The sequence below is a fragment of the Emydura macquarii genome, unplaced genomic scaffold, assembly GCF_026122565.2.
Source record: "Emydura macquarii macquarii isolate MOO-44397 ecotype Brisbane River unplaced genomic scaffold, CSIRO-AGI_Emac_v2 contig_1253, whole genome shotgun sequence".
NCBI classification, from domain to species: Eukaryota; Metazoa; Chordata; order Testudines; family Chelidae; genus Emydura; species Emydura macquarii.
Window position 1 is genome coordinate 56,977,469 of NW_027131390.1, and position 15,840 is coordinate 56,993,308.

A 15,840-nucleotide genomic window follows, 5' to 3' on the forward strand; every position below is an offset into this window, starting at 1 on the left:
TTTGTATTGAAACAATAGAACAGTTAAATATAAAAAAGCAATACTTCCTTGTATAAGTATCCATTTGTTAGCTGATTGGGTAATAATGTACTGTAATAATAATAGTACTTATAGTTGGTATATATACCAGCTTATAAGTTGGTACTTATATTGTTCTTTCTATCTTTAAAGTGCCTACAAAATGTAATCCTCCCAAGACTTGCAAGACTGTAGATAAATATGTTTCAATATCCCTGAGATACTGAGCGGTTAAGGCTAGTTTTGCAAACTTAGGTGTCAAAAGTTAGTTCTGAAAACCAGTGTTTAGGCATCTAAATATGGATTTGGGTCCCAGTCCTGCAGCCACTGATGTGTGCATAACTTTACTTATGTGAGTAGTAACATTAAAATCTGTGTGACTACTTAAATGCATATTATTCACATGTGTTTACAGGATCTGGGCCTTTGACATCTAATTTTCACCACCCAAGTTTGAAAATCTGGTTCTAAATAACCTTTGTAAAGACAAAAAATGACAATGGCAGAACTAGGATTTGAACTCAGGAATTGCTTTATCGCAGTCTCAAGGTCAGACAACTAGACTGCCTAACTGCCTTTCCACGTATGCTTCCCATTTGATTTTTAAATTATAACCATGTGTAGAAAAAGTATGTGGCTTCTTCATCTATTATAGTTACAAATTTTGTGTATTCCTCTTATACTGCTATAAAACAGTAGTTCTACTTTGAGTGATTGCTCATATCCATTCCAATATAGGTGTGTGCATGCCACAGTGCATGGTTCCCAGAACTTTTTTCCCCTTAGCAGACCCCGTAGGGCTGGCTCTGGTGCCCCCTGGAGTGCCCTGTGCATGCCGCAGCACATGAGACACTGCCAGCCCCATGCCCCCTCAGTCTCTTCTTTCCGCCCGTGACGGTAGCATGGAACTACCACTTGCTTTCTGCAAGTGCCATTCCCCTTCTTTGATCTCTTTGATTAGTCGAAGTACCCTAGTTAGTTTTAAGTAGTTGTTAAGTATTGTAGTTTAGTAAGAAGTCCCTGACGGACTTAAGGTGGCCGGGCTAAGTCCCGGCTGCCTGGTCTTAAGCCCCCATTGTCCTCCCCTGCTCGGTACCTTAAGTGCCTGGGGGGAGAGCAAACAGGAAAGACAAGAGTAAGATATGCAAGGCTTTTAAACAGTGAGCCCAGAGGGGCAGAGAGATCAGGTTTAAAGCCTTGCTCTTATTGCAGCGCTCCGCTCTGTGTCCGGGCCGTCCTGCTTCTCAGTGCGGAGTGCACCGTGGGCACCGAATGTCACCTCAGTGCGGAGCGCACCGTCGGCACCGGATTCGACTCGGCATGGAGCAGCATCCCCAGTGCTGACGATGAGGAGAGCGCATGGAGCGCAGACACTCCCCTGCGCCGTGAGTATGGGCAGGGTCGAGTACAGAGATGCACCGGCCACGGCCCGTCGAGTCTTCTTCGGGTCTGCATCTCTGAGCAGGGAGCCACCCCTCGACTCCTGGGAGTGGGAGAGTGCCCCTGCCAACGTGGAGGTTTCTGGCGGCAAGAGCCTTGTTGGCTGGCCTATGCCACCTCCGCCCCCCCCCCCCTGCCGAGGGAGAAGGGGCTGGGGTCCCGGGACCGTCGGCACCGGATTTGACTCAGCACAGAGCAGCATCCAATGTGCCGACGACGAGGAGAACACGTGGAGCGCGGAGACTCCCCTGTACCGTGGTACGGGCAGGGTCGAGTACAGAGATGCACCAGACACGTGGTGCTCGAGCTCCACGCGGTGCCGAGGCTCCCAGCAGTAGCGGGGCTCCCAGCGGTAGCAAAGCTCTCACAGCTCACAGCAGCGCCACAGCTCTCCCAACCCTACAGCTCCAGGAGGTGCCACAGCTCCACGCGGTACTGAGGCTCCCAGCGGTAGCGGGACTCTCGTGGCGCCACGGCTCCAGGCAGTGCCGGAGCTCGCAGCGGCGCCGCGGCTCCACATGGCACCAGGGCTCCATGGGGTACCGTAACTCCACGCGGCACCGGGCTCCATGCAGTGCCGCAGCTTTCTGCAGTGCCGAGGGCTCTTTGGAACTGCCCCTCGGCGGTTCCCCTCCCCCCCCCGTGCCAACACAGGCAGTCCTCAATGGCGGAGGCAGCGAAAACATGGTCCCCAGCACAGGCATGGCACCCGGGACCAAAGATGGCCACCTATGTAGTGGCTCAGGTCCCACGGGGGGAACTGTCGTCGGGACAGCCAACGCCTCCACAAGGTGTCCAAGCAGGTGGCACAGACAGCCCCAGTTGGGCCCTGGGGTCAAGGGCCTTATTGGGCCCCATGAGACACCCAGATGGGACCAGGGCCCCAATCCTCTCTGCTAGCAGGGGTACAGTCCATGCCCTGGCACAGCGTAAGGCCCATAAACACTGCTCCTCAGCCGAGGAGTCGGACCCCATGGAGGGACTCTCTACAGGTGCATCCCTTCAGCAAGGGGAGCACCCGCAAGACTTGCATCGGCAATCCTCTTCCTCCTCCCCGGACGAGGCAGTCTCCGGGGATCACATGGCGCCACTGGAAGATTTCAGGGTGCACCAGGAGCTGCTCAAGGGGGGGCCCCTACCTTGAGGTTGGATTCCACCATTCTGCATGGAGGAATCATGGTGGCTAGGGCAGCACTCCAAATGTCCAATGACGCTGCTGCTGCGGCAGGTAGGGCCATAGCCCCCGCCAGTTCCAGGAGGAAGTACTCAGGGCTGCTACCCTCAGGCCTGTCCAGGACCTTCCCTTTCATAGGTCGGCCCTCTTCTCCAGTCAGACCAATGCGAAGCTGCACGGCCCAAAGGACTCCAGGGCCACGCTTCGCTCCCTGGGCCTGTACACGCCCCAGGCTTCCAGGTGGCAGTCGCGGCCCAGGCGCAGCAGCGACCAGGACCTCCGCATAGGCCCTTTTCAACTCTACAGAAATAGGGGGTTTAAAAGACAGACTCAATCCCCCCCAGCTTGTCCTCAGCCCCAGCAGGGGCCTCCCAGGGGTCGGGCAATCGTAGAAGACAGTTCGATGGTGCACCCGAGGGTGGCGCCCTTACTGCTCTCCTGACCCGACCCGCCCTGTCCTGAACAGGTTAAGGCCCTTCTATCCTGAAGGGGCTCCCCCAAGGGTCTGAGACCCGTACTAGACCTGCGTCGTCTGAACAAATATATAGAAGACTTAGGTTTCACATGGTCTCCCTAGTCTCCATAATCCCTGCCTGGATCCAGGAGACTAGTATGCCTCCCTCATCCTACACAGACACATACTTTCATGGGTCCATCCTCCGGAGCCACAGGCGCTTCCTCCGCTTCACAGTGGCTGGCTCTCACTACCAATTTACAGCCTGCCTTTGGCCTATCTTCAGCTCCAAGGGTGTTCACTAAATGCATGGCGGTAATGGCGGGCTGCCTGAGGCGAAAGGGTGTGCAAATCTACCCTTACCTGGACGATTGGCTGATATGGGGTAGGTCCAGGTTCCAAGTGCAGGAGAGCGTTACTCTCACTTGCTCCACGTGCAAAAGGCCGGGACTGCTCATAAACGAGCAGGAGTCCACACTAACCCCAGTGCAACACATACAATTCATTGGGGCCACCGTGGACGCTTCCCAGGCCAGAGCCTTCCTGCCTCAGCCACATTTCAAGGCGATGGTCTCTATCATCTCCCAGCTGCACTGATGCCCCATGACAACAGCCAGGCACTGCCTACTGCTGTTAGGCCACATAGCGGTCTGCACCTACATAGTGAGGCTAGCTTGTCTGAGGCACAGGCCACTTCAGGCGTGATTGGCCTGGGTATATGTGCCGAGCAGACACCCACTGAATTGGGTGGTTCAGTACCCCGCCCGCCCTAGCCTCCCTAGACTGGTGGAGATTCCCCAGGGCAGTAGGGAAGGGCGTTCCTTTCATGGAATTGGTCCTGTCGGTCACCTTAATCTCCGACGGCTCGTATGTGGGATGGGAGCCCACATCAGTGCCAACCTGAGCACTCGGGGGCTCTGGTCGGGGGAGGAAAGGTGCTTGCAGGTCACCGTGGAGGAGCTGAGAGCCATTCGCCTAGCGTGCAGGCTGTTCCTCCGATTCCTGACAGACAGAGTGGTGCAGGCACTGCTTGACAACACCGCAGCCATTTTTACATAAAGGGGCAGGGAGGGGCATGTTCCTCCGCTCTCTGCGAGGAAGCTACCCATTCGTGGGGCTTTGCCGTGAGGCACGACTCCGCTGGACTGCCTCTCACCTCACGGGGGTGCGGAACGACAAGGCGGATTGCCTCAACAGGTCGTTTCTACCCCGCCACGACTGGTCACTGCACCCAGAGGTAGTGACTGCAATCCTCCAAAAGTGGGGTATCCCCCAACTAGATCTATTCGCGTCAGTCTGAAATGCGCAGTGCCAAGGCTCGGCTTGCGACGGGGTCAAGAGACTGGGTCAGTTTCAGATACGTTCCTCAGTAATGGGACGGGGACCCTCAGGTACGCGTTCCCGCCCATTCCACTCCTGCCCAAGTTCCTACTGAACATAAACAGGGACAGGGCGGATGTCATATTCACTACTCAGGCCTGACCGAGCCAGTGCTGGCTCAGCATGTTGCTGGACCTTTCGTTCACCTCGCCCATGGGGCTCCGGAGGTGGCACGACCATCTCTCCCAGGACCAGGGTCGCCTGTTGCACCCGTACCTGGACTCCCTGCAGCTCACGGCCTGGAGGTTCTGAGGCTGACAGAGGTAGAGGGAGCCTGCTTGGTGCAGGTGCAACAAGTCCTGCTGGGCAGCAGGGACCCTTTTACACAGGTAGTGTATCAGGCTAAGTGGACATGGTTTACCTCTTGGGCGGAGTCCTGGGGCATTCCGCCAGCCTCTTGCCTCCACAGGCGACCCTGGAGTACTCCGGGGTCTGGTGCTGGCCTAGTTGATGGTCCACTTGGCAGCTATTTTGGCCTTCCATTACCCGCTAGCGGGGAGATCCCTGTTCTCCCATCCCATGTTGGTCAGGGTGCTCAAGGGGGTGGAGAGGCGGTATCCCCAGGTCCGCAACCCAGTCCCTCCCTGGTATATCAGCCTGGTCCTCTCGAGACTCATAGGGCTCTTGGAACCCATGGCTTCATGTCCTCTGCCACACTTTGTGGAGGGTAGCCTTCCGGGCGGCCATTACCTCAGATTGGGGGATCTCTGAAATTAGGGCCTTGACCTCGGAGCCCCCTTATACACTATTCTATATGGATAAGGTGCAGTTGAGGCCGTGCCCAGCCTCCCAGCCTGGGATGGTTTCCCAATTTCGTTATAATCACGATAAATCTCTCCCTTTTTTTTCCCCAAACCACATGGTTTGGAGGAGGAGCGGAGATGGCATTCGCTAGATGCGACACGAACCCTGGCCTGCTACATCGAAGACACGGCCATTCCAGAAATCGGTGCAGCTCCTCGCTGCGGGCAGGGACCGGATGAACGGATCACCGGTCTCCAGTCAGCACATCTCCGCGTGGATCACATCCTGCATCAAGTGCTACTATGAGCAGGCGAATGTGCTGCTCCCGGGTGTCATCACAGCGCATTCAACCAGAGCTAAGGTCTTGTCTGTGGCTTTTCTGGTAAGAGTGCCCCTGTAGGACATCTGCAAAGCCGCCACCTGATTGTCCTTCCACACCTTAGTGTCCCACTACACCATCGTTCAACAGGCGAGAGAGGACGTAGGATTTGGCAGAGCCGTGCTGAGGTTAGCTCACCGGTAACTCCTACCCACCTCCAGGGTATGGCTATTTAATCACCTATATTGGAATGGATATGAGCAATCACTCGAAGTAGAAAACAAGTTTACTTACCAATAACAGTTGTTCTTCGAGATGTATTGCTCATATCCATTCCACACCCACCCCCCGTCTCCGCTGTCGGAGTTGGCAGAAAGAAGGGACTGAGGGGGTGTGTAGCCGGCAGTGCCTTATGTGCTGCGGCATGCACAGGGCACTGCAGGGGGCACCAGAGCCGGCCCTACGGGGTCTGCTAAGGGGAAAAAAATTCCAGGAACCGTGCACTGTGGTGTGCACACACCTATATTGGAATGGATATGAGCAACACATCTCAAAGAAAAACAGTTACTGGTAAGTAACCCTGTTTTTTGGAGATTTGTGAATCTAAATATTCCTTTTCTTTCTTTCCCCACCCACCCAGAAAGGCCACTTCATTGAAACATGTGCCATGAGGATTGGAAACACGGTAGGATTTCTTTGGTGAAAATTACAAAATAACAGACACAGGTGACTTTATGTCATTGCAAAATAATTTTAATTGCATACAAACATGTACATTTAAATTGTACACTGCATTATAGCCTTCCAAGAGCACTAAATGTTAAAGTGACTAAAAACAGAGGGAAAAGGATAGTGAAAGAGAAGAATGGTAAGTAGATGCCAATCCTTGGCTGGAGTAAATCAGCATAGCATCAGTGAGGTCATAATGTACACATACAGCCCATGGGCTATAGTCTATTCCCAGTGATGCCAGCAGAGCCTCATTGACTTCAGAGGAGTTGCACTGATATCACTGACAATAGAATTTAGATAGTCTGCATAATAAGAAAATTTGAGACTTTTAAAATTATCAGTGAGTGTAAAATCAGTCTGTGTAAAACTGTGCTAATCTACCGAATGCTAGCCAAATTTTTAGGCCATGTGAATATTCATAATATACTGAACCATCTGCAGTTTCTGACACACATTGGTTTGTAAGTGTGGCAGTGCAACTCAGGCCAGGACTGAGATTGTGGCAGTGTAGTGCCTTCCTGTGGCATAACCCTTGAGGGAAGTTGGCAGGAGAAACAACTCCTGCCCTTTCCCTATGATGAATTTTCTCTCTGCGCTGGGCAGGTGCATCATGTCTATGCAGTATAGAGAATACAGGCTAGTAAGATGCAGGTGGGACTTGCCATGAACATGAGCAACACATCTCAAAGAACAACAGTTACAAAAGATTAGTAACTTTTTTCTTCTTTGAGTGCTTGCTTATGTCGATTGCAAGTAGGTGACTCCGAAGCAGTTCCATAGGAGGAGTGGTTGGAGTTCATTGACCCACAGATTGCAGCACTGCTCTGCCAAATGCAGCATGTCCCTGGCTTGCTGTGTGATAGCATGATGTGCAGCTAAGGTGTGGATAGATGATCATGTCACAGCTCTACAGATTGGGTTGGGACCTGCACCAGGAATGCTGCCTAAGATGCCTGCGCCCTTGTGGAGTGAGCTGTCAGCGAAGGGGTAGGTATCTTTACCAACTCATAGCACACCCGGATAAAGGATGTGATCCATGATGGGATTCTTAACTGTACACAGGTAGAAGAAAGAGAGTCCACTAGAGAAACACTTGCCGAAGCAAGACAAAACTTGTGTTCCAGCGACCATCGTGGGCGGTAAGAAGGAACTGTAGAGGCAAGGGATCGATAGGGCCCTATATACAGCACCATGAGGTCGTGATTCAGGGGGATACCAGAGCTGGCCAACCGGATACCACTTGGGGGAGAAACTTCTGGTGACGGCAAGCACACACCTTGGAATCGACATGAACAAGTACTCGAAGAAGAGCAAGAGATCCATAAAAGTAGACAAGGAAAAGTTCTCCTTTGAGTGATTGTACACACATACATTCCACATACATTCCACACACATACATTCCACATTGTACACACATACATTCCACTAGTGCACTCGAGTCAGAGACTTTTACCGGCCATACTGGCAGGCAGCACATGTGCCCCCATTTTCTGAGCCTATTTGCATGGTTGCCACCTCTTTCTCACTTCCTTCTTACTGCCTATGGTGAGAGTTGGAGCTTCCCATCACTCTTGAGCTTGATATTCAGCCTTTGAAAATAAGAAACAGTTTTTTTATATAGCTGCAGTTTAGTTTAGTGTAGCTAGCAAATTAATTTAACTGGGATTTACTATGCGGAAATCCCCAGGTTTTAAATAGAGTGCCACATGCAAGGCTGTGATCCTTGTTAGTTGCCTAATCTGCTTAGCCAAGGGACATGTGAAGGACAATTGTCTTATTTGATCTTCTGTCCTGACAAGGATGAAGAAACAAAGAGATTTCTGTCTTAAAGTACATTTTCTCATGAAGGCAATGTGTCTTTCCTCAGAGACTGATCCTGACCACAAGAGGTCAAAGAGTTTGTCCTGAAGAGTGCCTCTCCCACTGCCTCTGCCACTAAGCTGAAATCTGGTGCGAAACATTGCTCATCTTCCTCCTTGAAGCACTCAAAACTATCTTCATCATCAGAGACTGATAGACCTTCGATGTCTCATTCTTTGCCTATCAAAAAGCTCTGAAGAAGTCCTCCAGTGCTGAGTTGAGGTCTGGTCACAAGCACTGACACTCACCAGCACCATCCAGCTCCAGCAGGTCTGTCAAAACCAGTGCCTTCACTTCTACCAGAGATCTTTGATCCTGGCACTGTTGGGTCCATCACCTTTGGTGTCAGTAGCGAAGCACTTACCTCTGCTGTCAGAGCCATTGGTGCCGCAGGCTTTCCCCAGGCAAAAAATCTTTTGTATCTCTCTCTCGCAGGCCTTCTCTGGTCCTGACCTTAGTGACCTCCACTGCATCAGCACCATTACCACTAATTATCATCACAGCATCAGCAGTTCCATCTTTTTTGTCAATGCAGCCTGGCTTCCTTTCTGTCAGCACCGTCAACAGTGACTCAGCTGTCTGCATTATGTCCTCCCCATTTGCTTCCACCGGCACTGTCAGATACATCAATGATGTTGGTACTTTTGGGACAGCACTATGTGTTACCCATGCAGAGACCTCCATGCCTACTGGGATTGTTCTGCCATTCATTGAGGAGAGTAATATTGTCTCCTCTTCAAATACTGACCATTATGATGCCCACCACCTTTGCCCTACAAAGACTGGGCAGTCCTCCTTGGCCCTACTAGGCCTCTTACAGTGCTCCAAGAGCATCTGAGGCTTTTATTAGCCATACCATCCAGGAGAAAGTTGTCTACCCCAATACTTATATCAATAAGACAAGATCCTCCTTTTAATCTTCAATCCCCTCTTTTTTGGAGCCCACAGGGGAAGAGGACACTAAAGAGAAACCCCTGGATAGTCCCTGTCCATATTTCTTTCTCTTTCCCAGATGGGGCCATCACACCAGAGTCAACATTACCTCCTCCTGAAAACTTGAAAGTTTTTCAAGAACTCATTAGGAGGGTGTCTACATCTCCGGGAATACAGGTAGACCTTGTGCAAGACAATCTACACAAAGTGTTGGACATCTTACAAACTTCTGCTCTGGAATGGATTGCCCTTCTCATTAATGAAGCCTTGCTAGATCCCACAAAGAGGCTTTGAAAGACACTGGCCTCTATCCCACCCACTGCCAAATGAGTGGACAGATGGTATCAGGCTTTCCAGCAAGAATTTGAGCATTTTTTTTTTATCCACCTGCCCCTTTAATGACTCTTTAGTGGTCACAGTGGTAAACAAGCATTCAAGGCGGTCTCACTGTCTGGCTACCCTATAGGTTAAGGAGTATAGAGACTGGACCTATACAATAGAAAGGCTTATGCCACTGCAAGCCTTCAAATGAGTGTGTCAAATGACCAGGCATTGTTGTCCAAATACACCTTTATTAAGTAGTCAGCTATTTTAACATTTGTGAACAAACTGCTCAAAGAATACAGGGATCACTTTTCGATTTTAGTGTCAGAGGGTCATCTCACAGCTCAGATGTCTTTCCAGATGGCTAGCAACATGTCAGATACCATGCCATGTTCAGTGTCTACAGTCATCTAATGAGATGCTCTTCTTGGTTGCAGGCCTCTTGCATCCCCAAAAGAGCTACAAAATACAATAGAAGATTTGCTGTTTGAAACTGTTTTCTCAGAAGACCAATGACACCATGTACATGTTGAAAGATTCTCATATAATCCTTCTTTTGCTGGGTTTCTACATTCCAGTAACAAAGAGGAAGCTGTTTAAATCCCAAACAAAGTACAGAGCTTACTGCCAGCAGAAACCTGAATGTAGAGAAATCAACATTACAACCAACACAAAAAATAGGTTTCATAGGGGCAGATCTTGACATCACGACTGCCATGGCTTACCTCCCAATGATGAACAGGTTCCAGTCCATAGTCTGCCTGTGAGAGTCTCAAGTCCAGCCCAAGGACAACAGTGCACTTGTGTCTACAACTGTTGGGACACATGGCCTTATGCACATCCATGACTCAGTATGTCAGATTTCACTTCAGGCCTGGCTTCACTCAGTATATCATACAAGCAAACATTCATTGGACACACTGATTTGCATACTTGCATGAATGGTTCATTCCCTGAATTGATTAGACCCTTAGACTGTATGCAGAGGCTTCCTTTCCTAACACCAGAGCCAACTGTGACTTTAGTAACAGATGCTCCACTGACTCAAGTACTTTGGATGCCTCAGGAACTTTTGTTCCATATAAATGGGCTGGAACTTCGAGCTAGTTGTTGGACCTATGAGATGTTTATTACTACCATCAGGGATCAGGTGGTTCAAGTTTTTACCAGCATCACCACTGTTACGTTTTATCTGAACAAGCAGGGAGGTGCAAGGTCATCTCAGCTATACCAAGATGCAATCTACTTGTGAAACTTCTGTATAAAGAACTATAGCTAGCTAAAGGCTTTTCACCTTCCAGAGTGGGAGTCACTACACCCCAACTTACAGTCTCTTCTCCTGTGATCTCTTGGTTGAGCAGTAAGGAAAGTCTGTTTCTGTGATGTCCAAGCCATTCTGGTGAACAGCAGAAAGGATTCCACCAGAATCACATGTGCAGCAAAATGGAGAAGGTTTTCAATCTAGGTGGAATGTCATCAGTTATTTCCTGATAACACAGAGATGATACAAACTAGACTACCTACTGCATCTAAAATCCTCTGGTCTCTCTATCAGTTCAGTGAGAGTCCATTTAGCAATCATATATGCAGTACACCTACCAGTGGACGGAGTTTCACTTTTTTTCGCATCGCTTAGTATCCTTAAATTTATGCCCAAGATGATATTGACATTCCACCTTAACCAGACTAAACATCTTCCAGTGTTCTTTCCAAAGCCTCATTCTTCCAAGGCTGAACAGAAGCTTCAGATCTTGGATGTTTGGAGGGCTCTGGCATTTTACTTGGACTGCACAAAGTCTTTCAGATCCTCTCTTAGACTGACTGTAGCCTATGCTGAGAGCATTAAAGGACAACCTCTTATAGGCCTATGTATTTCACATCGGATGTCTGATTGTATTAAATTTTGCTATGATCTGGCAAAGGTCTATTTGCCATCAGGGATAACGGCCCACTCCACTATGGCTCATTCCACTCCATCAACCTTTTTGAGCAATGTTGCTAGAGTGAACATTTGCAAAGCAGCAACGTGGTATCTATATATACCTTCTCCAGACACTACGCTATTATTAAAGCTTCCTGATAGGATGCCAACTGCAGCAAGTCAGTATTGCTGTCTCTTTTCAAGTGGTCTGAAGTCCTACCCTTGTAAAGAAACTGCTAGTGAGTAACCTAAAGTGGAGTGTATCTGTGCACAATAACTCAAAGGAGAAAAAATTTACTTACCTGTACACTAACTGTTTGTTCTTGGAGATGTGTCGTGCATATGTACATGCAATGATCCTCCAATCTTCCCTGCTGCTATGGGTTTAGCTTACCAGTGTGCCAAGGAACAGAGAGGGAGGTGGTGACTATACCCCTTTATACCCTGGGCTTGAAGCACAAGGATAGTGGGGGGTCCATACACCACCTAATGCAGGGGTTCTCAAACTTTTTGCTGGGACCTCCTTTGAAAATATTTCAGGTTGTGATGACACCCCCCATGACATGCCACCCTTATCAGCATGCATAGGGGCTGACAGCTCGCAAACACCCCCCCCCCCCCCCCATAATAACCTTGCAACCTCCTAAAGAATCACAACCCCTAGTTTGAGAATCCATGACCTAATGGTATGACTAGTAAATGTCTCTTGACTCAAGTGCATTGGGTGCATATACATGTACAGTGGAATGTACATGTGCAACCCATCTTGAGAAACAACAGTTACTGTACAGGTAAGTAACTGAGAATTTTTTATCCCTAATAGGAATTGCCTATTAAATAAGTAATATGTTAATAAAATGGGGTGTATCATGTATTTTTCTCTTTGCTTACCATACTTGTACTTGTTTACTGAAAAACTTGTTTGTAAATGTATTTGCCTTAAGAGTTAATTACTTGTTATATTCAAAATAGAAAAACATTATTACATTTTCAGGTTTTCTGCACAATGGAAGTGGAGTTTATGTTCTGCTATGGAAGTTTTGGGTATGGCTACTCGCACCAGGTTTGGACCTCTCTCTCTCTCTCTCTCTCTTTTTTTATTTTTCCCCTCTGTTATAACTTAGCGCCATTCCATTCCAAAGTTCTGACATTTATAACTTCCACATTTCCCAGACTTGGGCTAATCTTTTTATAAAAATTGAATAAAATTAATTGAGATGTTATTTGAGTTAGACAAAGATGAAAAAAGTTGTATGCTTAAAAACTATATATATAGATATAGATGTATATTTGGTGTTCATCTAGCTAGTAAATAAATCATAACAGTACAACTTGGGTTTTTGTACTTTTGAAAACTTTCATGGGGGTGTATAGACCCCACGCTGACATGAAGTCTAGGAGTTAATGCAGCAGCTACCAGCCAGTGCTGACTGGCACATCCTTGCGGCAGCTGGGAGAATAAAAGAGCTGAGAAGTAGAGGGATGGGGCGGCTGCCAGAAGTGCAAGCAGGCTAGAGAAGGAGAGTCCTGCCAGCAAACTGGTGAGAAGCCACCAGGGACAACTCCCTAGAGAAGGGCTGACCAGAACCACAGGCTGAAGAAGCCCACAGAAGCGAGAGAAGTAAAAAAGGAGCTCAGGGTACAGCAGGAGGAATTGTTGAGGATGGATTCTGCCTGCCTAGTTTAAGGACCCTGAGCTGGTTCCCCAACTGATCCCTCAACAGAGACTTAAGAACCAAAAGGGGTTTGCAGGCCTCTTGCGGACCAGGAACAGTAGCCCCTGCCAACTATAAGGGGAAACCTGTACACCACAGAGGGACTGAAATGAACACCCTTCATAATCCAAAATAGGACTGCCATAGAGACTCAGGCAAGAAGAGCTGACTCTGTGGAATGCTCTGTCTGACCAAAAGGGGCGCTGACACATTAGCACCCAGCCCACATATGGTACCAGAAGTGGGGTTTCACTGTGTCTGAGCCCCCCCAATAAGGCCTAAGATTGAGGAACCACTCAGATTGCTAGCCCAGAAGTGGGCTGCTGCAATGGATCACCAAACAGTGGCACAGGAACAACAATTACAGATGCAGAGCTTGATGGTACACTTGTTACAGGCTCAGCAGTGTCAAAATGAGCTGCAAGCAGCGACTCAGCGACAACAGCAGGAAGTTCAGGCCGTGGCTCAACAACAGACCCAGCAAATGTTGGACATGATAGCCACCCAGCAACAACAGCTGGGTAACTGTATGGAACCTAGGAAAGCCCTCCTCCCACTGGCTGGAGGTAGGGCAAAGTTGGTGAGTTGGTCCAGCAATCCTGTGCTGTCCAAGATGGGACTTGAGGATGACCTAGAGGCCTTTTAGGAGATGTTCAAACACCTCACCACCTGCACTACTGGGTCCCTGAGACATGGGTCATCTGCCTAGCTCCAGTTTTGACCAGGGAAACACAGGCAGTCTACAGGGCCCTCAACCAACAATTTGCCCTCGGCTACATAACGGTAAAGGCGATCATATTTAAGTGGCTGCAATTAAGTGAAGAGACTTACTGCTACTCTTTCAAAGAGCAATGATTTAGCCCATTCATGCCGCCAAGGTACTGGCAAAAAAAACTCAGATGTCTGTTGGAACTGGATGAGACCTGACGCCAGAATGAGCATGCAGATATCTGAACTGATCATCCTTAAACAGTTCCTTTAGATCCTCCCCACAACTATGCAAGGGTGTGTGCAGAGGCACCAACCAGAGACTCTGGAAGAAGCAGTGAAGCTAGCAGGGAACTATTTTGAAGATGATATTCCTCAAACCCGACTCAGGAGGCCAGAGCCTGCCTCCCTCAGTTTGACTAGGGCTGCCCATAAGGGGGGGTGGCCGTTCCGAGTCCAGGGCACACCTCACTCCCGACAGATAAGACCTCACATTGGAGGTTGACCATAGCTTACTCCCCACCCTGTTCTCTGAAGTCCAGACTCTGAAGGTCGCATCAAAACAAGACCCCAAATGTCCCACCATATCAAGAAAGAATGCCCAACCATGGTGTCTAATTATAAGGAGGGCTTCTCTTTGCTTGACCAAGTGCCAAGTGGTTTGAAACTGGAATGGCAGCCATATTGACTCTGACCATTAGACCATGCAGTCCTGACTGGGAGAGCAATCATATTAGACCATACTGCCCTGAGGCTAAGAGAGGTCGTTCAAAATCAGCTGTGGGGCTGTAATGCCTATCCCCCTCACCAAAGGGTGACAGGGAATACTAGCCCTGCGACAAGACCAGTTCTCTGGTGGCCAGCTGGGGAACCTGGGGCCACCCTCTACTCCAGCTTCCAACACAGGGACCCTATAAACAGCAGCTATGTGTCTCTCACTCAGTTCGTTGCTGCCATTTCCCTGGGCCTCTTCCCACTTGGTTCCTTTATCTTCAGCCCTTATCTTAGGGTTAAAAGTTCTCAGGCTCTTTGTCTCCCAGTTTAGAACCAAACTGGTTGTCTCTCGAGCTCCTTTGGTTGGAGAGGAGCACCCTTCTTTGGCCCTGTAATCCCATCTAGGAACTGATCTTGCAGCTCCTTTTATCTATCTGAGCCTGCTGGGCTATGATTGGCTGCTACCATGCAGTCTCTGTAGGCAGGACTGGAGGATCCACCTTTACGGCTCCTTTCCTGGGGCGTAGTAGGACCACAGGGCCTCCACCAGGGAGCCATGAAGGCCAGGTACACCCTATCACACATTCCCATAAAACGTATGGAAAAAACACGTCTACTCAGGGAATTCTTGGAGAAGTGAAACTTAATTTTTTTATGTGAATGTTTTTCAGAGGTATGAAAGGCCAAGATAAGCCAAAAAGACATTAGCAAAATTTGTGAAATTTGAATGACCTAGAAGTTTTTAAACTCCCATGTTTTTAATATTCCTTGTGAGATTTGTCCCAAACTTTCTCAGAAGTTTCTATTCTAGAATGGGATGCAGCATAAGAAATTTCAGATAGGTTGGTTTGTTTTTGGTGAGATAAGGTTTGGTTTAGAAAATCAGTCTTCAAATGAGAAACTAACATCAGCCTTAATTATGGAGGGACTAGCATCCTTCTATAATATGGACCATATGCGTGGATGTTATACAATATTTCAGATACAATACTATGCAGACCACAAATTGGTTTCTATTGGCAAAACAGTCCATTATACTTGCTTGCTCATTGTACTGCTTTTTCTTGTTACCTGCCAAATTTTTCAGTCTCTGATTTTACTGAAGGATTCAGATATCTCCTGAGTCCATCAAATCATTAGGGTGGTATTGTCTACTATACCAATGCTAATTATTCACTTTAATATCAGTGTTTTCTTTTTGTAGCTGAAACATCCTGAGGCAGAACTTCAGAAGACCCCTGAACATTCCATGTTTATTCGGATTCCACCACCTGAAGACAGAACAGATCCTCAAAGGTTCTTAAAAATCAGATTTGTTAATGATGTTTCAAAATATCATGGACATCTATAGTATCCATCCACATGTTGTTCCTATGACATTTCACAAATGTAGCTACTGTATAT

General features: G+C 48.4%; 1 protein-coding gene across 1 annotated transcript in view; it reads left to right on the top strand.

Moving 5' to 3' along the window:
* The first annotated feature begins 517 nt into the window (after positions 1 to 517).
* The window catches only part of C2CD6 (C2 calcium dependent domain containing 6), a 52,596-nt gene continuing 37,273 nt past the window's right edge, over positions 518 to 15,840 (top strand). The window contains exons 1-3 of the mRNA XM_067547908.1: positions 518 to 567; positions 1,231 to 1,407; positions 12,294 to 12,362. Coding sequence (XP_067404009.1) covers positions 518 to 567; positions 1,231 to 1,407; positions 12,294 to 12,362 — 296 coding nt within the window. The remainder of the gene's footprint in view (positions 568 to 1,230; positions 1,408 to 12,293; positions 12,363 to 15,840) is intronic.